Source organism: Amphiura filiformis, chromosome 16, assembly GCF_039555335.1.
Source record: "Amphiura filiformis chromosome 16, Afil_fr2py, whole genome shotgun sequence".
Lineage (NCBI taxonomy): Eukaryota > Metazoa > Echinodermata > Ophiuroidea > Amphilepidida > Amphiuridae > Amphiura > Amphiura filiformis.
The window spans coordinates 17,914,873-17,938,589 of record NC_092643.1 but is presented as its reverse complement, the minus strand read 5'-3'; the positions used below and the strand labels follow the sequence as shown (position 1 = coordinate 17,938,589).

Below are 23,717 nucleotides of genomic sequence, written 5' to 3'. Positions count from 1 at the left end.
GACCTCCCTCACCAATTTTTGAAAAAGTCCGGACATATACATTTTTGTTGTTCTAATTCGATTGCTCTTAGTTCGTTATTTATATAACTTCAAACACAAACCTTCTTAGGGATGCACCATTAGATTCTCAGGGTGGGGTAGGAAGTTTTTCAACAAAAAAAAAACTTCACCCACTTCATGAGCAAAAAAAAACTTTCCCTGCCAACTATAAAAAATAAAAAACTTTCCCCGACCCCAACTTCCTACCCCCCCTCTCAGTATGATATCAAATGGTGTGTCCCTTAGTTTAATTCTTTCAATCAAAATTTCACTCCTCTGCTAATGATGACAAGTAATAATCGAAGTAATACTGCATTAGGCCAAATACAAAAATAAACATGTTTCACGTCCCTCCCTCCTTTTTGGAGGTTTCTTCAATTATATTTTTATATTTTGCAATTCAGTTATAACTTTTTAAAAATTATGTCTAGGGAGTTGAGATGCTTTCTATAGCCTTCTCAATATACAAGATCATTAGAGGGGGCCTACCCTCAGAACTTACAAATAAAAAAGAGGCCTCCTCCTTTTTGCAGGCATTATTGTGCACGCTAAAATAGCTCTAAATATGGGTATTTACATCGATTCTGCGATACAAAATAAAAAGCCCCCTCCTACTCCTTTTTTTTCAAAAACCTGGACGTGAAACATGTTTTTTATTTTACTTGGACTTATCAATATGGAACTACACCTTTATCTTGACAATTCATTTGCTCGCCCTATTCCTTTTAAAGGAATTTTTATTTATTGTGAACTTGACTTACTCATTCTTTCATTTCTCTTGACAATTTTTCATTTGCCCACCCTATTCCTTTTAAAGGAATTTTTATTACAACATAATACAAGAACCACATAAAATACAAAAGTATATCTGTGATATTTGAATTCTTCTACACACTCGCTATCGAAATGATCAATGTAAATTTTGCTAAAGCTCACTACCAGTCGCAAGATGCTGTGAACTACCAATTCGCAACAGTTTAAAATAGTTGCTAACCTTAAGGGGACATAGTCAGTTTGGGTCTTATAATTTCCTCAAATTGATATTATCTAACTGTTCATGTAGCAATATACGTACAATTGCACAATGTATAAAGCCTAGTTTGAGTTTATTATTATTAATTTTTTTAAATATTTTTAATTGAAATAGTTTCATTTCATTCTTCCAATATTTCCCTTCCGTTGTTTTCAGGTTCATCTTCATTTTACTAATCTCTCTTATTTTATTTTATTTTATTTTATTTTATTTTATTTTATTTTATTTTATTTTATTTTATTTTATTTTATTTTATTTTATTCTGCTTATAGTTTTCTGTGGTCCTCTCTTTATTCTTCTCCATAGGTCAAAATCTTATATTTCATAAGATTGTTATTAACTAAAGGAATATTTCGTGATTTTAACTTCCACTTTTTAGTGTATGGTTCAATACATATAGATATATACGAAAAAAGCTTATCATGATGCAGTCATGTCTACAGTAGAATTCATCTCGACCTTTGCAGGACTTAAACCCCATTAAAAGCTATTAAACCAAGATAACACTCATTAAAGCAGCTCAACTGATTAAATCAGATCTTCTCTGGTTGTGTACAAGTGTCTGTTTTCAATGTGCGACATCGCAATACAGTCAGCCGCCTGGACAACCAATTCTTTAGAAATGCTTAGTCGCGCTAAAAGTCGATCGATACAGTAAAAATCAGCACAATTCAGAGATACACCTTTTTGCTATGAAATTAATTTTCTCGGTCAAATATAAAGCAATAATTTTTTTTCCTTCAGTAATGTCAGTTAAAAACTTGGTGCTTGGATATACATTTTTTTTTAAATCCTGGTGTTAAAATTAAGCATCAAATTGTGTCTTTTAGTGTGATTTTTTTGATTTTTATAGGCCTTGAATTCGCCTGCGAGCTTTTCACGGAATTCATGTTTTAGCGTCTCAAACTAATATAGTTTGCTAAAGAAAGATATTTCCCACCTCTGTAAAGCACATCGTGTGGGTCTATATGTTATAGTTTTGTCAGAATTTCCGTTTTTGTTTTACCCTTTTTCCATTCATGTTCCGAAAATGTCAAATCAGTACTTTTATCTCGAGAGCAACCAGCAGAAATAGTCAATATTTCCTTTGTTGTTATCCAGGTCAATTTTTCATTGAAAGCAAATTGCCCGACCAGCGATTAAATCCCCAATTGGGTGTTCTGGTTAAACATGATCAGTAGGAGCGCTATAGGTCTGGGAATTTCTTTGCTATATTGAAGTTCTGGCAACACTATAGCCATGCCGGTATTCCTATTAAACCCAGGGATATCGATCCACAATGCTAGTACTAGCCTTAGATTTCAGCGTTGATTTTGAATTTTTTTTCAGCCGACAGTGAAAGATGGTGAAATCAAAACGGAAATTCTGACAAAACTATGATATATCGCTCACGGTGATGTGCGTTAGAAAGTTGGGAAAAATCCTTCATTAGCGAACTATATTACTTTGAAAAGCTAAAAGGTTGATCCAAAAAAGGCTCGCGGGCAGAGTTTAAGCCTATCAAAATCGAAAATCTTACACGAAATGACTGAATTTCACGCCTAAGTTTAACACTAGGATTTGAAAAAAATACAGTATCAAGCGCTACAATTTGACCTGACATGTACTGAAAAAAATGAAAATGATTGCTTTTTATTTGGCCGAGAAAATTAATTTTACATTGAAAAGGCGTAACTCAAAATTTAGCTCATTTCAACACCAAATTCGATCGTTTGTATTGCCTCATTAAATGACTGAGTGAGCCTTGCAGAACAAAAGAATCCGTTGTCCAGGTTGCTAACTGAATAAAGCTGGTATTACCAACGCTCTGCAGGGTCTATTGTTCTATTGTTTCCGATTAGAGCGCTGACATATTGGAAAATGTTGCCAATCAATATTCATGAGAGTGTACATTCAACGTCCAGTTTGCGAAATTGGGTGAGTTGTGTTTGGTAGGTGTGAAATACATGTGACTGGGCGTTTTAATTACGTAACGAATAAAGGCATTGACATCGTCGAATGGCTGCCCAGTGCTGTTATGTGTTTAGTTATTATATAGGCCTAATAATTATTATTAAATGTATTTATCATTCCTTTCTTTTCCCTTCTCTGTACTTATTCTTTCCTAGGCCTACATTTTATCACTCCCTCGCTCTCATTGTCCCCTCTCACCCTCCCTCTCTCATTCCCATAATTTTCCTTATATTTCTATTTATCTACTTGTCTTTATTATCCCTTCCTCCAGCCCTCATTCTCATTCTACATATCCACTCCTCCCCTCTTCCTCCCTCCCCCCTCCCAAGACTTCTCACAGAGGTGAATCTGTCCCTCCCCAACCCCCTCCCCCTCTTTGGGTACGCCACTATTTCTATACCAATCTCCTTCTTAAAATAAAATTAAATGGAAATTTCTTAAAAACAACCTTTATAGGCCTATACTTATACTTACATGTAGGCCCTATACGTATAGCGATTACCATTATAGTGTAATAAAGATATATGGACTGGAAATGGCAGCCTTCATACATTCTAATGTGTAATCGATCACCAAGAGCATTCAATTTATTTAAATGAAACACCTATCGTCAGGTGGGTGGTAAAGATGATTGCATCGACAACTAAAGCCTCCTTATAGTCTTCAGACCCACACAAGCACACATTTGGGATACATTGAGTACAATGGTACCACTTTACACATGACTGCCCTTACACATGATTGTAGTGTGGTCACTTATTGATACTCGCCTGTTGTGTAGAGCGTTAATATGATGCCGGGTCAGTGACCAATTTAATGGCGGAACCCCTTTATTCGAAACAATGGTACCACTTTTATGAATAGCCTGTCGCAACTTCTAATCGGCATCAAACGAACAAAAGATTATATAATCTATTGCGACTCTATTTCTATTTAAAACCTCTTTGGGTATTACAGCTTCAGTTGGGTAACCGATTATAAAGGAAACGAAAGGAAACAATGGTATGTGTACCATTGTTCACGAAATGAGACAAAGACCTGCTTTTTGTTAACCAGCATTCTTCAAAATGAGCAACATAATGATTGTTGACTTAACACAGGGATATAAAGGGATAGGCATCGTAGCTATTACGTAACACACCGAATGATGTAGTTTAACTCTAGACAATAGGCGCCATATTGCAGGAGGGTTAGAGTTCATAGAGGAAACGTTAAAGGTTAGTAGATTAGGTCACCCAGGCACATCACTAATGTGTTTCACGAGTTGTAATACCGACAGGTAAAAACATTGATTTTGTAAAATTCTCCCGATTTTTAAAATTACTAAATAAGGTTAGTACTTCAAACCATTCTTTGATGAATCTATGCAATATGACGGTAATTTTGAAACATCTAAGAATCAATCTTAAACATCTTCATGATATTCATGTTTTTGCGCATGGTCAAAGCATGCTCTTGCGCTATCCACAGACTATCCGGTGGAAACTTCAAAGCAACGATCATGCGTTAATATTTACAAAATGGCGAATGATGTAGTTTAACTCGAACAATAGCGTGACCGGCGTGACGTAGTTTTTGGCATTGTTCCTATATGCACTTTCACCCTCCTGCTTAACACAGTTTGGAAATAATTTCTTCATATTTTTGGTGTTATCTGTCGTTTACATATCCTTCCTAAAACACAAAAGTGCGACCCTCTCCAAACATCTAAATTAGCTAAAAATTTAGGACATGTTACAAAACTTTATTTTCTAGAACCTATTTAGAATAATTTAAATGTAGCTTTTACTGTTTTTTGTGGCATCCTTCAGAAGTGAGCGGTCCGATACCAATATTTTCGGTCAAATCTCCATTCAATTAACACGGGGAGTTGGCTAGCTATGCCTTGCCCTCACTCATATTTTACAAAAGTGCGACCATTTCTGAACATCTAACCTAGCTGTAATTTTAGGTCATGTTAGAGAAATATATTTGCTAGAAGTTTTGGAGAATAAATAAAATATTGGCTGGTTATTTTTCACACAGTGATGTTAACTAGGCAAGTGTCCATTCTCCCAACATACATCATTTGTAGAGGTCACACGTCAATGGTGAGAGCACTGTGTATTGTGTATAGGAAAACGGACAGTAACTGCAGGATGTTTCCAACATTTCACTTGATTCTGACTTTGAATTTGCGAATTACGCATGTATTACAGCAGCACTGTGTAGTAATTTTGAAAATACAAAATGGGCGATACCTATGTCAAACAACCGAATCTGTCAGAAAGCTTATGCACTATCGTGATGTAGTCCTAGGTTTTGATGGTATAAAAACCGCAACTTAGTAAGTTAGGAGTTGAGGTTGTGGATCACGAAGTGTCCATTTAGGCCAAAACAGAGGTTTGTCTCTCAAACATTTTGCAACAAAAGCTCAATCAGGTACCCCTCGCAGAACTTTGTAGTCGACAACAAGAAGAATGCTGCTGGTTAAGTAACATTAGCAAACATTGTATTTGATTGATTCTGTCTGATTGTACAGTTGTAAGTTCACTCGCAAACAATATTATTAAATCATACTGGACTTTTCATCAAAGATTCAGATATTGTTAACTTAATCAAACAGTGTGTTTTGTTGTGCATTCTGAAGTGAATTTGGGTAAAAGGTGTTTTTAGCTTTGAGTCACTAAAACATTTATTACCTCAGTGACCGTAGAATGTATCTATTTTTGGCCGCAAACTTAATAGAAAATATATGATTTCACATCATTAACTGGATTATGCAACATTACGTTCAAGGTAAAGTGCTGTATAAGTAATGTTGCCTTTCAACTGCCATTAATGGAACGAATTATTTAATTATCCGATGGTCAAGGAACATTCTATTGAGTTTTTGCTCAATTGATTTAATGTATATAAACATATGGTATGAAGGGGTCCGGTGGTCATATCAATTTCTGGAATACTTCAAAAATTATTTAGGGCTTTTTATACAAGAAACATTCCATAAGTAACAAAATGATCAAACTGTCATCCAATTTTGTCTTGGTACAGATATTGATGCAGATATTCACCATGCAATACTACCAATCAAAAATGCATAAGCAATAAAGTAAAAAGAAAATTATGTGTTTTCTTTACAAAGATAAGAACACAACTTGATGATAAAATGCAGACGGCTTCGGGTGGTCTTTCATGAACTCTTATAAGTATTGTCAACTCTTTCAAGGTTGACTAATGCACAACTTTATCGATAAAATAAATAAAAATCAAAGGTTCAATTTAAAGAAAAAAAGAAGCATATAATTCATCATATTCGAAATGGTTTTATATTTATCATACTAAATACCGCTTGTACTGTGGAAAGCCTCATAATATTTAATAAAGGATAACCTTTCCTTGTGAAGACATACCGTATAATATTGCACGTAAGAGCCCAATATTCTTATTCGCCAAATTAGCGCTTTGATGTCATGGATGCGAGTCCACAGTGTAACGAAGGACTTCAGTAGACGCTTGTGAAACAGTAGCCAACCTGCTCCATGATGCGCTGCCGAGACCTACATATACATTCGCCATAATGCTACGTCACTGATTTAGAAGAAGCAGTTATCAGGCACATTCTGTCCACTTTTTATGGAGGTATGTTTTAATTGACAGTGTTACAGGGGGATGACTCATAATCAGAACTGGCTATGTCAAAATATTTCAGAAATATGAGTTTAAAATGTAAATCTCTCAAAAATCCTGGTAAATTTTTAATTTTTGAAATATATGACACATGTATATAAACTGTCGTCCGTATATCGATGTATATAATATCAAAATTGTGGATTTTTAAGCTAAAACTTTTTTCAACCTCAAGGGGACATAGCAAGTTTAGGTCTTATTTCCTCAAATCAATATTATTTAACAGTCCATGTAGCAATATACGTACGATTGCACAATGCATAAAGCAAAGTTGAGTAATATTAGGCCTTTTGTTTGAGTTTATTATTAAATTAATTTTTTATTACATGAAATATTCTCCTTTCATTCTTCCCTTTCGTTGTTTTCAGGCTCATCTTCATTTTATTAATCCCTCTTATTTTATTGGATTTCATTCATTTATTGATTCTTTTATTATTCACTATTTAATATTTTATAAGATTGTTTTACTTAAGGGCTCTGGTATGAACGTTTCGACAGTATTTTTTGTGGGACATGAGAGCACATCAGACATATCGAATTGAATTCTGAATGAGGAATGTCTTTCTGATATAAAATAATTTTGATTTTTTGAAATTCGCGATATAATTTGATGAAATATTATTAAAATTTGATATATTTGTAAATTTTTGATATTTAACTGTCTTCGAAGAAAACTAAATCTAATGATATGTAAAAGCGTATGTAGCTTGGATGAAAAGCCGACGACCAGTTAACAATTTTGACCTATCATATTGAAAATATAATTTTTTTGTGTGTGTGGTTTTTTTTTTTTTTGGGGGGGTCCATATCTGCAATACGAAAAGTCAAAATTTTCAATTGATCGTCGGCTTTTCATCCCAGCTACATACACTTTAAGTCGATATCATTAGATTTAGAAAGTTTACTTCGAGGATTGTTAAATATCATATATATCAATTTTTAATCATTTGCCATAAAATGTGTATTATATCGCGCATTTCAAAAAATCAAAATTACTTGATATCAGAAGGACATTCTTCGTATTCTGAATTCAATTCGATGTCTGATGTGCTCTCATGTCCCACAAAAAAATACTGCCCAAATGTTCATACCCCCACCCCTTAAAGGGATATTTTATGATTTTAACTTCCACATTTTAGTGTATGGTTCATATAGATATCCACGTAAAAAGCTTATTTCCAACATTTACAAGCTGATCAAAGTATATGCACTATCATGATGTAGTCCTAGGTTTTTGATGGACCTCAACTTTATTTAAAGTAAGTTGGGGTTGAGGTTCTGGATCACGAATTGTCCCTTTAGGCCAAAACAAAGGTTTGTCTCGCAAACATTTTGCAACAAAAACTCAATCAGACCGAGTACCCCTCCCCCGACACCAAGCTTACATCCGAACTTCGTAAGAAGAATACTGCTGGTTAAGTAACATTAGCAAGCAGTGTATTCGATTGATTCTGTCTGATTGTATATGTATTTATGCTCACTCGCAAAAGTATTATTAAATCATACTGGACATTTTATCAAAGATTCAGATATTGTTAACTTAATCAAACAGTGTGTTTTGTTGTGCATGCTAAAGTGGATTTGGGTAAAAGGTGTTTTGGCCTTGAGTCACTAAAACATTTATTACCTCTGTAACCGCAGAATGTATCTAAAATTGGCCGCTAACTTAATAAACATATTTAATTTCACATCATGTTACTGGATTATGCAACATTACGAACAAGGTAAAGTGTACGTGTGCTCTTCAAAGAAAAACGTGTATAAGTAATGTTGCTTTTCAACTGCCATTAATGGAACGAATTATTTAATTATCCGAAAGTCAAGGAACATTCTATTGAGATTTTGCTTATTCCGAATAGATTTAATGTCAAAATAAGTAAAATTATCATCCTTCCTAAAGCCCTTATCATCAATTACTGATGTAATGTGTCAAGGAACTTTCAGTTTAAATGCAATCCTGAGATATAAAACAATTAACTTATGTCAACAGCAAATTATTGATCAAATTATCATCTTTTCTTATGTAACAAGTTCATGCTTTTGCCCATTTTGTTTTTAAGTTGCAACATACAGCATATTTAATACAACTTTGCTTGCTCGATCAATAGAAGTATATACCATTCCAAACTATACCTCCTTATAAAAGGTAAGTCTTTAAAGGAACTCTGAGGGATTTCGCAAAAACATCTAATGAGAAACTGTGCCTTATTTTGATAGACTGAATACTCAAAGGGCCTACTGAGTTGTAATTTAGAGACTGTAATGTTGAATATAAGAGGCAGATTGTGAGCGCCGCGCTAAGCTTATCAGCTTTTGAACTGTTTTTTGGAACAAAGTTTCAGGTCCTTTATTACAAAATCCTAAGTTTGTACGTGAAAGACGCTGTAATGAGCTTTCAGATGCCGCCGATTAGTATATGGACAAACAACAACACAAGAAACTGGACTTTGACCAAAACTGAGGGCGCAATTTTTTTGTTAAATTTCATAATGCTCTTTAATATCAAATGATGGCCTCTCATAAATCGGGAGGCACTTATTGCAAGAAATCAAGCATTATTTAGTACCGGTATGTCCTGGGTAGACTGGTACGATGTTGTCCGATCTTTAATTTAATTTCAATTGTTAATAACTAGCGCCACAACAGAGTTATATTGATTTTTAAATTAAATTCCTACAAAAAACATGCGAAGGTTCAAGGGATTTAATGAGTAGACACGATAGCGACTTGACGGGGTGGACAGGGCTGTGTGTTCTTTTACACTTTCGGCCTCCTGTAGCAGCATTTCTAAGTCCTGCCTGACTTGGACTTATATCTTGTTCGGTCGTTGTTCGGTTGTTCTGGTTGTCTTGGGACATTGGAGTAATTTTGGAGTGAAAGTTGCAAGTGGTGCAGGGGCTTTCTGGCCTGGTCATTCTGTCGACATGTCTTGGCATTTCATACGGCGTTGAAAGACTACGATGGTCTTTGTTATTAAGCGTACCCCAAGGAATGACAGGGGGCATCTCATTTCAGCTGAAACATATAAATATATATGGACTTACGAAATGCTATAAAACCTTATCACGATATACAAAATAACTGGTAACAGCAAATCTGTCAACTTCAAACCACTGCAAATAAAGGTATGTCGTCAAATAGTACGTAAATGTAGTGGTTTTGGTGATACAAGATAAAGATTATGGAACTTGTTGATGAAATGTTCTAAAACCAGATCAGAGCTGGTTTCCACTATATTGAGTGCTCTTTGAGGATTGAAGTCTTTTCGAAACGTCGGGTTTTTAACTTTGTTTATTATGTTATGTTACCCCCCCCCCCCCATTGGATGTTGTGTCATATTGTCCGTTTTAATGTTCTAAAATGATTATAATTTGTAGTTTTGTTGTTCTTTATAATGTTTTTGCTTCTTAAATTTAAAATTGCTAGGATTCAAATACCGCTTCTTTTTCAAAACTTAGTTACCAAATCTAATTTACACACTCGTTGCCACATTATTGTCATCTCTGCTTAAATTAATCACACCTTAAGAGCATCTGACAATTTTGCAGTTTAGTTCGCTATTTCCGAATGTTTTTCTTGGTGATTCCCGGCTTTCGAAGGGAACCGCGAAGGTGTCTCCCTTCCAATATATTGAAATAAAATAGATTAGGTAAATAATTTATTGTTTTATTTCGTCTTATTGTAATAAGTCCGGTCCCATTGAACAATCGCTCGTTCAATTCAATTCAAATGTATTATATAATATGGCGCAGTACATGACCCATTTACTCATAAAAGGCAATTACTCAGGCAAGGGCACTTCTAATGTACTCTAATGTACTTGATTGTTTCTTCACATTATGCAGGTGAGCACGTAGCACACATCTCTCGTATCTTCACTGACACCAAAAGATAACATCCAGCATTGTGACACCCAGGGCATTCTTTACGATGGATCCAACTACAGCACTACATAACTTCTCGCAAACCGACATCATTTACCCGATGACGACACCTGGTCTTGCCGACAATGGCTATGAATTTTCTGAAGAGTCTAAAATGGCGCTAGCAATTACAATTTCTGTTGTTACCATTTTGGGGCTATTCGGCAACGCCATGGTCATCCTGATCGTGTTGATTTTCTCAGATATGCACACGCTCATCAATTTCTGCTTCGCTAATTTGGCTCTTACTGATCTGACTTTGCTGCTTTTGGATGCTGTCCCAACTGCGACCGATACTATTGGTTGGAATCTGTCCGCTAAACTTGGCTGCAATATTCCGATATATCTTCAATATGTAAGTACCTTTGGTGGCTATGTTTGTTTCATAAAGTTGTTGTTAGTTTGCATTTAATTTTATCGAGTTTCATTTGTCACTTGCCCTTTATTTTTTTCATTTTTACGATTTTGGTATTCAAACAATGTGTCCCATGTGTTTGAATGGAATGCAATAATGTGTTCCATGTGTTTGAATGGAATGCAATAATGTGTTCCATGTGTTTGAATGGAATGCAATAATGTGTTTCATGTGTTTGAATGTGTTCTAGGCGTTTGAAAAGAATGCAAGGAATGTATTCCATGTGTTTAAATGGATTCCGAAGAATGTTTTCCAGATGTTTGAATGGAATGCAAAGAATGTCTTCAAGGTATTTGAATGGAATGCAACGAATGTGTTTCAGCTGTTTGAATGGAACGCTAATAGTGTGTGTTGCAGGTGTTTGATGGACAAGAATGTGTTTTGGGTGTTCAAGTGGCATGCAAAGAATGTAATGATGTGATGACTAGACTAGTGACGGTCTGCAGAAACGTCGCGTCGCATGGTAATGTGCTCAAAGTAAATGAACATTATGCGTCAGTGAAACTTAAATTGTATTAAATATATCCTCCAGTTTGACCGCAATTGATGTCCAAATAATTTTACTATAATATTTTGCTGTAAAACTTCGACGAGCGCGTACTGCAGTGATGTTTCAAAATCGGAGCTAACAACGCGTACGGCGCAAATTTCATCCATACATTTCCACTTGGTAACAGCAGATCGCCTCAGCAGCTAATCAGAGACGAGTGAGTTTCAACGCAGTAAGTACGGAATGTACGCTAAAAACATGTTAAAATACACTCTCGTGAAAAGTTTACAGGAAAAGATTTGAATGACCTTTTATACATTCACACCCTGTTTTGCCTTTCATTGACGGTATTTCACGAGACATGAAGCTACCAATACATTGTGGACACGTTCGCTGTACTTAAATTCAATGCAAATGGCAAACCGTGTTTCCTTATTTGATCAAGATGTAAATTTTAAAACAATGTGCTTTTCAATCAAAAGTGGTTCGATGTGCAATTTACAGAGCAATATTTTGTTCTAAATCAAATTTCTAAGAAGAATTGACAGGGCTGGTTAATGAATAAATCTACTTTGCTCTGCACTAGAATTCTATTAAAGTTTACCAATGTTTTTTAGCATTCACGTGAAGTAAATTAACTTAGATTATTCAGAATGTTAGTACTATGCTGGTTACATTTGGATGAATATTTGTTGTTGTCTCTGTGTTTGTTTATTCAATATATTTCAAAGGTTTGAGGAGTGAATGTTCCTTTGTTCGTTTGTTTATTTTTAAAAGCATTATTAAGTATGGTTACTGCGATGGAAAGAAAATGAATATATTAAAGCATAACGTCATCATCTTTTGTTAATGTGTGTATCCGTTACACATTTCAATCTGTGAACATTGTTATATGTAAAATACCACCAAAAGTGCCTTTTTTACGAATGTCTAAACGTGATGAACATACGACGTCCGACGCAATGTTATTTTTTATTATATTTGTAATTTAGCTTATTTACGCGGAGCTGGCTATTTGTCATTATCAGAGTGTCATTGGAAGTGGTATAATTAATCAAAACGACATTGAAAGGGAAGCCAAGTACACGTATAGGGCAGTCCGGGAACTACTCTCCTGTTGTACAAACATTATTCACATGTCACGTTGGCTTTTGTTTTCTTTTTTTTTTGTCCGGTTCCGGGGATTAGCAAGAACCTGGCGATGCTTTATTTCTTTTCGTATTTTTTTAAATTTTCTTTATATAATTTTGCTTAAAATAGTAGATTAATCATACAATTGAAATTGTATCATTATAATAATGATATAGGTGTATCGAGGTGGAAACTGAATCGTTTTTGTATACAAACCTTTCCAGTTCAAGTTCCTTGTCCAGGGGAAGTTCAAGCTAACTCAATCGAACCCGTAACCTCTCGCACTCACACCCGCACCATAGTCGAACACCTTATCGATTGAGCTAACTTGACTGATATATAGCAATATTCACCTTCATTTTGGGCTCAAATTGTCTGCAATTGATTTTTTTCCCGCGATTCGCGCGCATGTCCTAGTAAAATCGGAACAAACTATTCTTGTCTCCATCTAAACTATAATACTTCCTCTGTCATTATCGATCTTAAACGTAAACCAAAATTTGGCCAATTGAGTCCACATGCCTTCCTCACGGTGGTTTTGGGGGCCTCAAAAGTGCCCCGCCCCCCCCACAAAAAAGGTAAGTCCGGCCCTGTGCCCTGCATCTAGCTATTATCACGATTATGACAAATAGTGACAACAATTGGACTGAATTGTAGAGTGAAAAAGAAAACTTTATTTAAGGCGAGGTAGCGTATAAAGACAACAAATAAAACCATGAATAACAAATAAAGTACTTGAGTCCTTCTGATGAAGTAGGTAACTTACAGCGTTTTTTGTTCTCTCCCCGTGCAGGTGGTAGCCGAAGTGACCAGTCTGACTCTAGCCTTCTTGTCCTGGGACCGCTATCGTCTTATTGTGAATCCTTTAAAGTCCCTCAGCACCAGGTCATCTAAAACTATATATCTCATCATGTTCTTGATTTGGATCGGTAAATATCTTAACTGTATTTAAGGACTGATTATCATATATATACGTCAGGGGAAATGTGGTATTGTCGATATGGGCTAATTTCTGTTGCCATTTTTTCGTCAGTACATCTGTATTTTAAACCTCGATCTATCCATCTTTTTAAACAAATAAGTGAAATTTGACTTCAACTAGGTGAAGACACTTACAAACAAGGTTAAATATGTGTATTTTGTTTCGACTAAATTGGACTAATGCATTAGCTTTGAGATATGTCGCACAGCTAATTATTGCTTGAAATGCATGGGATCAAAAGGTGCAGTAGCTTACGATGATCCTTGTTTTAAAAATAGACATTATTGTGGAGATTAAGATGTAGCAGGGTGTTTTTGAGACATACAAACTTGTAAATACATTTTTGGAATTCTTACAATTATATTCAAGATTCAGTTGTTAATGGTTAAAGGTGCTGTTTGTTTGTTTAAAACGGTCGCGCCGTGTGGAGACACACTTGGGTACTGAATCCTGATGGGACCAGGCTCAAACAAAATGCTTAAGCCTATAAGCCTGCTGGCTTTCATGGAAAGATGAGTGAGAAATAGATTTGAAGATTTAGAACAAGGAAAATAAGGCCATTCCCAACAATCAAATGAACAATGTTACCCTAAGCCTTTGGGTCAAGAGAAAGCATATGATGCTTAATCCAATCTCAACTGCCACAGGCCTTGTGATGTAGTGCGTCAAAACTAATGTACAAGTAACTATGGCGGTATTATGAAGCGAATGTAATTGCATATAGTAAACGAAATCAATCCTTAATATATTTCTTGTGGGAAACAAGGCGTTTTGTAGCAACATGATCAATGTGACGCGTACGCTTTACAAATTAATGTGTTCCGCATCATTTCAGCTAGAATAGAGCAATTAGTTTCACCTTCACAATTTTCTCGTCTTTCAATTAGCTGCAAATGGCAAACTTAATTGGGTAATATAAATGTGACGTGTCATGTCAAAACCAGACACTTTTGGGCAGGTTATCAATTTTGAGGTTTTACATATCATAAATATTAGAGATAATTTGCTCCACAACGCTGTTTTCCCCAATGAAATCGGACATTTCTAAGCGAAGATATTGAGTTCGTAAGTTATGGTATTATAAAATTGGAAATTGAGATATCGGCCTTTGAAAAATATTATTGACAATCCCTCATTTCAAATATATAGTTTTGGTTTCTCTTTTGTTCAGAAACCAAAAATCAAGGGATTAAAAAGTAGAGCTGATCTGATCTGCAATCATAACACTATTATGCTGGGAGGACACAGTATAGGGTATATAACCAGAAGTATACAATAGCCTATTGTGCTAACATAATTATTATCATGATTGATATCGGAAATCTATCCCGCGGACGACAGTTGATGCTCTCTGTCGAAGGTAGGTGGCATATTACACTCACGAGTTCTAGGCCTAGAAATCATATACATGCGCGTATACTGAAGGATGGGGTGGGGTGGGTGAATTTGTGTGTTTGTATGAAACATAAACGATGCATGGAGATGATTTGATTATGAATTAGTTTATTATCCCCGGGAAGCACAACCCATACCTCTTTAAGAGGGGCTCCCTCCCTATATAACCACCTCTTTCCTAAATTACCCCTTTCCCCTCCTCCTCCCCTACATTCGATATCTTCATCTCGAGCTCTCCTCCCCTTCTCTTTCACTTCCAATGCTCTCTCTCGGTTCTCTCTCTCCCCCGGCCCCTCTCCCCTCGCCCTCCCACCCCCCCCCCCCCAACCCCCACACACACACACACATACATACACACCCCAATCTTCTCCCTCTATCTTCTACTTTTGCAGTAAAATTGCTTCAGTAAAAGTCATTAGGTTATTAGAGGTCATATAATGGCCTTCCATCGATTCTGGTACATGGGATTAAGGACATGAATCGATTTTGTTTATAGCACCTATACAATTACAGTAGTGGCCCCTTTTGTAATGTCGAATGCAAATAATTCGATGGTCTATATATTTTCACAGTGAAATCAGCTTAGGCTATTACGTAGTCTCAAGCCAATGCTTTCAAACTAAATCAATGCTTTCAAATGTAGACTGTTTTGTTCGACTTCTCTGCTCGTGAATATTGCACTGCGAAATTTAAACATTTCTTTTGTATACTTAGATCAGGTAACTCGAAAATCCTGTAATTTTATTCGTCACACCACTTATAAGAAACTGAAACCAAAACCGAAACTACCTGTCACAAATGTTTAGTTTTAAACAAAAGGTAGAAACAAAGAGTTCGATATCTTGTGATTCAAGTGGTTAGGCAGGACAATAGGAAACCACGTGACCAAAACCAAAACCAAAACTAAAACTATATATTTGAAATGAGGCAATGTTGGGAATAGGAATTACCTTTAAAAATGTCTCAAAAAATACAAGATGCCAGTTATATTCCGGTCTGAAACTATCAGACAATATTTTAAACATTAATAACATCACAAATTCACAACAAACCCAAATTGTGAAAAAATCAACCCGGGCAGATTTTTGGCTATTTCTCCATTTACGATCCTGCCCAAAAATGTCTGCTTTTGACATGACACGTCACAAATGTTTTATTCAGCATAAATAAAATGAATGATAAAAAAAATGTATTTTTGAACGAGAGAAGCACGTTGTTGTTGTTGTTGTTGTTGTTATTATCATTATTATTATTATTATTATTATTATTATTATTATTATTATTATTATTATTATTATTATTATTATTATTAGTGTTATTATTATTATTATTATTATTATTATTATTATTATTATTATTATTATTATTATTATTATTATTATTAATATTATTATTATTATATTATTTCCACATAAAATTAAAAATTCGTCATAACATCTATTCTTTTCCCTTTCAGCTTCCTTTGTAGTGCAGATCCCTGTAGCATTCGTCCCGGGAGCCACACCAGAAACAAGCTGCGCTGAATTCGGCCAACCTTGGGGTCAAGAATTATTCTTTTCCTATGCTACTTTTTCCCTCTATATCGTTCCTCTCATCGTAATCGTACCATGCTACACAAAAATTGCCATTAACATGTCAGCATTTACGGCATCTGAAGTTAACGATGAGGCGTCAAGGCGTCGTGTGGCTCAACGCAAGAGAACCATTATAGGCATATTTGTAGTGGTGATATTTTACATCTTAATGTGGTTACCAGTACACGTGGTGCATATGTGGATGGCTTTTCATCCTGTAGTGACTGCTTCGACTCCCCTGTACATTGAGCTCCACACAGCGGCTAATGTGTTGATTTTTGTTAATAGCAGCGTTAATCCATATCTGTATACTCTGGCTGGATCGTCCTTTCGCAGACATGTGTCTGACATCGGACACTTTTGTCTCTGTGGTTTCATACGCAGGGAGAAGACAAAGTCAACAACAAGTAGTTCACGCGAGGCCACTGGCTCTACAATGATGCAGTAAAAATTGTAGCGTTTAACAATGTTATATAGATCCCTTAAACAATTTGTCGTATTTCACCAGATGTTTAGCTGACAAAATTTGAAGAAAAAAACCCGCTGGACTGTTTACTCAAAATGCCATCTGATGTAAATGATTCCCCATTTATGCAAGCCCTCAACATTCTGTAGTAAATGCCTAGATATTTGGAGATACTTCGCTAGAGTTGCCCATCGTCACTATGGTCCATTTGTCACTGGTAGTTTATATGTGCAATGAACAGTGAACTGCGCCACACGGGATGCCAAAAATAGTGCCCTCTAATCTTAGATCACTTTTTTGAAACCTAGCTCGAGTCATCTTCTTATCTTATATTAGCCACACCTGCACCTGCCAATCCATGCACAACCGCGAATTCTGTGTTGGAATAAAGGATTATAATCGGTTATATAAATGTTATATACAAATTTAAATAAGTAGCCTATTACATAATGTTTTTAGACATTCTGTGAAATACGTAATTAGATCATCGAGAAAGTCATTGTCTGTTAATATTGTTGTCTATGTCTGATCTACTTAATTACGTCAGCTCATTACCATAGACGATCACCTTTTGTATAAGGTCCAACCCTCGAAGTCACGCGACACTATTCTCGGTTTTGCGATCAGAGTGTCGCCACTTATACTACACTTGGAGTCCATAGAGTTAATTCTGTTCATCAGACACAAAAGCGTTGATGGCCTGGTTATGTTAGTATAGTGCCGAGATTCAATATTGCTGCCCTTGTCACAGCCAGTAAAGGCAGCCTGGAGATCACAAATTGGGGGCTAAAATGTATTTATTCAGCTCATGGGACACGTGGCACAGCGTCATCATCCCTGTATCTTCGTGTCAAAAATTGCCGTGATAGTACGGCGAATCCACTCGTTCTTCAAAAGCTACGCATGGTGATTTTGTTCGAGATAGGCCGAGCGACTCAGGCTAAGCATATCACTGGCACGATATGAGATACCGCAGCGTTTCCATTCATACACGTTTATACGATCTGCGCATGCTCAGTACCCCATATAATGTTTCCATTACAAGAAAATTCGATTTGTTGTCAGGTAAAACCCAGGTTTTGTTTTCAATTAACTCACTGGAATTTCAATTAACTAAAGATACGATTGCTGTTTTCTTTAAACACATATATTTAACTGCATTTTCACCGAAACGTTTTCAAATCGTACGATAATAATGATATTCAACTGCTTGAGAATATTATTATTATGAAAAGAACAAGCTTAGCCCATTCAGGTCAGACCACAGTGCTGTAGCACTGGCTATAGAATATTAAATCACAAGTCTCTAATACAATACAGCACAGTGAACAACTATTATCTGCGTCAATAATAGAATATTGAATATTGATTTAAATGGAATTGAATACATCTCTACATCTGAGGTTGTACACTAATCACTGAGCGATCTAGCGATCGGTTTCTAGCCAATCAGATAGGACTCCTTTTCTTGCGTTCGGAAAGGCGAGCTATCTTATTGGTGAAATACCAATACCAACGGAGTATTAGGGCGTGATTCATTTCAGGGAAAAATAATTATATAGAGGCTGTCGACACTGTGCGTGGATAGCACTTTTTTTTATATCATTCCCAGCATGGCCAGGGGGATACTTTTTGCGGCTATAGCAATGACAGCAAGTTTGGTGTTATTCAGCTGAAGAAACACATGGATGAATCTTTTTGCATTGGAAGTAAATCTGCTTGTTCTCGTGTTGACAAGGGGCAGTCTTCAGTGAACGGCTGTTTTCAGAGTCATCAATAGGCAAGGGGCGGTCTACATGTCTCATTCTTAGGTACTTTGTCCTGAAGAAGTCAGAGCTAATCCTGACGAAAGTTTGACAGTTCTAAACTTGTTCGACGGCGAACCCGCTAAAAACCCACTAATTGTTATGAACTCACAAAATTAACCATACACAAATTAAGTCTGTTACTCAAAGCAATAACATAAAATATGCACTTGAGAAAATGTAGTAAGTTAAAAGGTTAGTGTTGGTGTTTTATTATAATTATTAGTAACTTTTGTAAGAAATGTTTTATTGTCATCATTTAATACACTAAACTAAAAGTTTACCTTATTAAGGTCTATCCCTTTCAAAATAAATTTATTATTGTGATAAAAGGATAATATAATAGGAGTATTATTATAGTGATGGGGTGATGCAAGTGACACGCTTTTATCAGGCGGCATAGGAAGCGCAACACGTGACGTACGAGGCTGGCGAAGATACAGGGCTGACAGCCCCATTCAAAATACACGGTTAGCAATTACAAATGGAAAATCAACATACTTACAGAGTGGTACACGGTCGTACCCCGACGGTTTTAGAGTAAGATAATTTTGCTTTGACACCACATAACAAATTTAGAATTGTTTGTAAAGATTTCATGATTATGTGTTAATCCTATGGCGACCTCAAAATTGGCGATATCGCTTCCATCACCGCCTGGCTTTTATCGTAAGTGAAAAATGCAATTAGTTTGAGATCAAAAGATGATCAAAAGCTTGTAAAGGAATTTACCTGACTTTTTAAATGCATTCACCCCCCGTCTACCGAAAAGCGAAAACGCTCCAATTTACAAACAAATGGCTTAGTGTAGTTGTGGGACCATCCTTGTACTAATATTTACCAAAAAACACACAATAATACCCGGGGGCAAAGCGGCTGATGCCGACCAATAAACTTGAGGGTAAGGGGGTTGGTGAAGGATACCAATATTTATTTTTACAGAAATCAGTAAACAGGTGCATTTTTGTAGGATTGTAGATTAAGGGGTGGGGTATGAACGTTTGGACAGTATTTATTGTGGGACATTAGAGCACATCAGACATATCGAATTGCATTCTGAATACGAAGAATGTCCTTCTGATATCAAATAATTTTGATTTTTGAAATTCGGAGTGTAATACACATTTTATGGTAAATGATTAAAAATTGATATTTTTGATATTTAACAGTACTCGAAGTAAACTTTATAAATCTGATGATCAATTGAAAATTTTGACCTTTCGTATTGAAGATATGGATTTTTTTTCCAAAACACCAAAAAAAATTATGTCTTTTTGGGAAAAAAATCCATATCTTCAATATGAAAGGTCGAAATTTTCAATTGATCGTCGGTTTTTCCTCCCGGCTACATACACTTTAAGAATATATCATTAGATTTATAAAATTTACTTCGAGGACTGTTATATATCAAAAATGTGAAATGCGAAATTTGTATTATATCGTGAATTTCAAAAAATTAAAATTGTTTGATATCAGAAAGACATCGATATGTCTGATATGCTCTCATGTCCCACAAAAATACTGTCGAAACGCTCATTCCAGATCCCTTAAATAATTCAAACATTTTGCTAGGCAAATCCAATGAAAAAAGTAACTCACTACTTTAGCTTTCGCCGTGTGGTCTGACGGCTTGATCACAAGTAACGTGACTTGGTCCACTGCTTTTCCCGCGAAACGGCTTGTTGACATTTCCCGGAAGTGGTGATTTTTTTGTTTTGAGCAGTGGGTCGTATATGGTCGAATCCAACGAAAAGTGTACACGGCATGTTCAGGGCCATAACTTAAAAGTATTAAATCAATTGGCATTCGTTTTTGTATTGTGTTTATTCGCCTTGATCATACGCTTCGCGCCATATATAATAAGACCCCTTCTGTGAAAAACTTAGACACAGAGACCCCAAAACATGCTATTTTTACCCATTTTTTCAAAATATTTCTTAAAGCATTTTTAAAAACATCTAAATCAGAAAAGAAGTCATTGGATTGAATCTAAATTGATTTCCTGAAAGGTGTGTATTCAAAGATTGCCTGTTCAATTTTTCACATATTTGTACATAATTATGAATTTTTTGTGATAATTTTTTGAGTGGTATTTTTTTACATTACCTACGAATACAATTTTTCATAGCACTAGATATATCTTTAAAAAATGAAAATCACTAATAAATGCGCAATTGATACAAGCTTTGATATGTCCAATACTGAAATGCATTGCATTCGGACATCTTTATTATTGTGTTTAGCTGCCAGAAATTCTAAATGGCACAAAGGTAGGTTTGGTAAAAAATATGCATTACCTCCGAATACATGTTAAAAGCTGTGCCATTTCCACAAAGTGAGAGAATAGTAAACAATAGTTAAGCAATAGGTGCAGGGTAATACACTCTTTATTTCTACCAAGTTTCAATAACCTGCGTTTAAATATTTCTGAGATGTCAACAATAAAAGCAAGTATTCGTAGGTAAATTTCGGTAACCGAATGTTACCTACGAATACACTTTGACATCATGACAGTATTGTGAAACACCGCCATTCATGCCAATGCCCATATTGGTACATAACGAAGGCCTGTATATTTGCTATCAAATCATATAACATGATTTTTTTTCGAAGTGGACCAGAAAAAGTTCATTTTTAAGTTAAAAGTTAAAAAAAAATAATTTAAAAAATAGGAATCAGTGCACACATGCTATGCATGGGTGCTGTATAATATTATACCATGGATGTTGTATAATATTATACCATGGATACTGTATAATATTATACCGGCATGGATGCAAATGCAATAAATTTTGATGATTTTTTAAAAATATTTTTGTATTTTGTGTTGGGGTTCGGACATAGAGTTAGAGTTTATCGACGACGACGACGTGCGCACGGCGGCGCGGAAGCGGATTTAATAAGCGGAAGCGGAACGATGGGAGTTATACGCGTTTCGTGACTTTTGCTGGACGCGTCTCGGTCGTCTCACTTTCGACGCTATTCTAGACGTACGCGGTTGTCATTTCGCGACGTCGGGCGTCGACTTCAAAATTAGGTTAGGGTTTAGAATTAGGGACGGCTATACGTTAGAGGTACATATAGGATTTAGGGTTATTGCGATGTTCAGTTAGATTAGGGGTATGATTGTGGGTGTAATTTTAGGGCACCCCCCCATTTATAAAACATTCTTCCATTTAGACAACATGGGATATTTTTAGCATGCAATAACAAGATCCATTGTGCAAAATCACAGGTCCATTGCAATGCAAACAGACAATGTAAACAGGTAGCCCTCATTTCATATTCATAACCTTGGATTAAGGGTGTAAATTACAAAAGGTGTTACATAACAAGCATCTATGGCCATGCAGAATCATAGGTTATGTGTGTACTGTAGTACATTGTAGTATTGGGAAATTTGCCTACTAAATAGAATGCTAATGTACAAAAATTAAATGAACATCTGGGAAAAGTTAAATTATATTTTTTTTAAATTAAATGCAGGCTTTTGCTAATCAATGGTTCGTTGGATGTGTTCGCCATCTCACGATACGTCACAAATTACAAATAATTGACGCGTCATTTCAAACGGCATAACTGTGCGTATTTAGCCGATAAAATTTGGTATGCATAAAATTTCATTTTAAAAAGGCTTAATCTTGTATATGTTGTTGCTACCCTATGGCGATTACAGATATGGCCATTGCATGCATGCCCTCAGCTACATGCAGTTTCGGTCAAAGAAGAACGGCACTTGTTTACATTTTAAGAGCGTGCACAGCGTAAACATGGACGTGTGTTTCTGATCGGTGATTCAATCGTCTGACAATCATAACAACATACGCGGTAATCTGATTGGCCGATTACACGTCAAAATGTCGCTCATTAACAGGGCACTTGCGTCAATCTGAGTAAGAGACTGCCGTTCTTCTCTGAAACTGAGTGTGGTTCAACATGCATGCATGTATATGTGTACTGTGTAAGTAAGCTTAAACAAATTTTTTTGTTCTCATTTCATCAAAATTGAATTCACTATAAATCCATTATAACTTGACTTCGACGAAAACATGGAATTGAATCAGGCCTTATAGTTAAATATATAGACCTAGCCTTTCAAGCACATGACACTGTTCACTTTCAAGTTTCAACTCTTATTATTTGATAAAACCGCCACTTCGCAATAGATAGGATGTCGCCATTCTTATTTGATTTGTTTTTCTTGTTGCACACCACTATACATGCAAAAATCCTCATTGAACGACATGTTCATATTGATGATTTTGTCAATGCTGATGGGAACTACAAATGAAATTTGGTATCAAAATAAAGCTATTCATAAGTGATAATGTTATTATATTATCTGTATACCATGCTAATCATCAACTTCTTTTAACCATCAACCTTACAACCCCTCCCCACCCCACCCCATTTTTTTTCCATTAAATCAACCTGGTGTGGTTCTCAGAATAAAACACTGAGTTTGGAGTTTGATTCAAACCCGATTTGGTGGTGTGTAAAATCCAAGATTTGTTCAAGTCTACTCACCACATACTCACAACAAGTATGCATTTCTCAATGGGCTAACTTTTTAGCCTGATTACAAGTCTGTCCTTTTTAAACAATAATTTCTCATTCAATTAAAGCATCAAAATAAATTGCAAATTTCTAGATTTTAATTTTTTTAAATTTTTATGAAACAATATGGACTTTTCATGGTCCATTTCGAAAAAAAATCCTCTTATATGTCAATGAAAGTTGCGAATTCACATACATGCCCACCATGCAAAACTGAATACGGCTTAATTGGTGAAAAATATGTACTGAAATAGACGACGGTCTGCTCATTTGAAAGAAAAATCA

General features: G+C 35.6%; 1 protein-coding gene across 2 annotated transcripts in view; it reads left to right on the top strand.

Moving 5' to 3' along the window:
* LOC140135667 (G-protein coupled receptor 54-like) overlaps positions 1-19,020 on the top strand; it is a 28,022-nt gene extending 9,002 nt beyond the window's left edge. Inside the window, exons 2-4 of one of the 2 annotated variants that reach the window (XM_072157249.1) lie at positions 10,540-10,972; positions 13,447-13,582; positions 16,487-19,020. In XM_072157249.1, the coding sequence (XP_072013350.1) occupies positions 10,625-10,972; positions 13,447-13,582; positions 16,487-17,052 (1,050 nt within the window). In that variant the 5' untranslated portion in view covers positions 10,540-10,624 and the 3' untranslated portion in view covers positions 17,053-19,020. Of the gene's footprint in view, positions 1-10,484; positions 10,973-13,446; positions 13,583-16,486 lie in introns of those variants that run through there. The other variant, XM_072157251.1, reaches the window with a different exon arrangement.
* Positions 19,021-23,717: the final 4,697 nt, after the last annotated feature.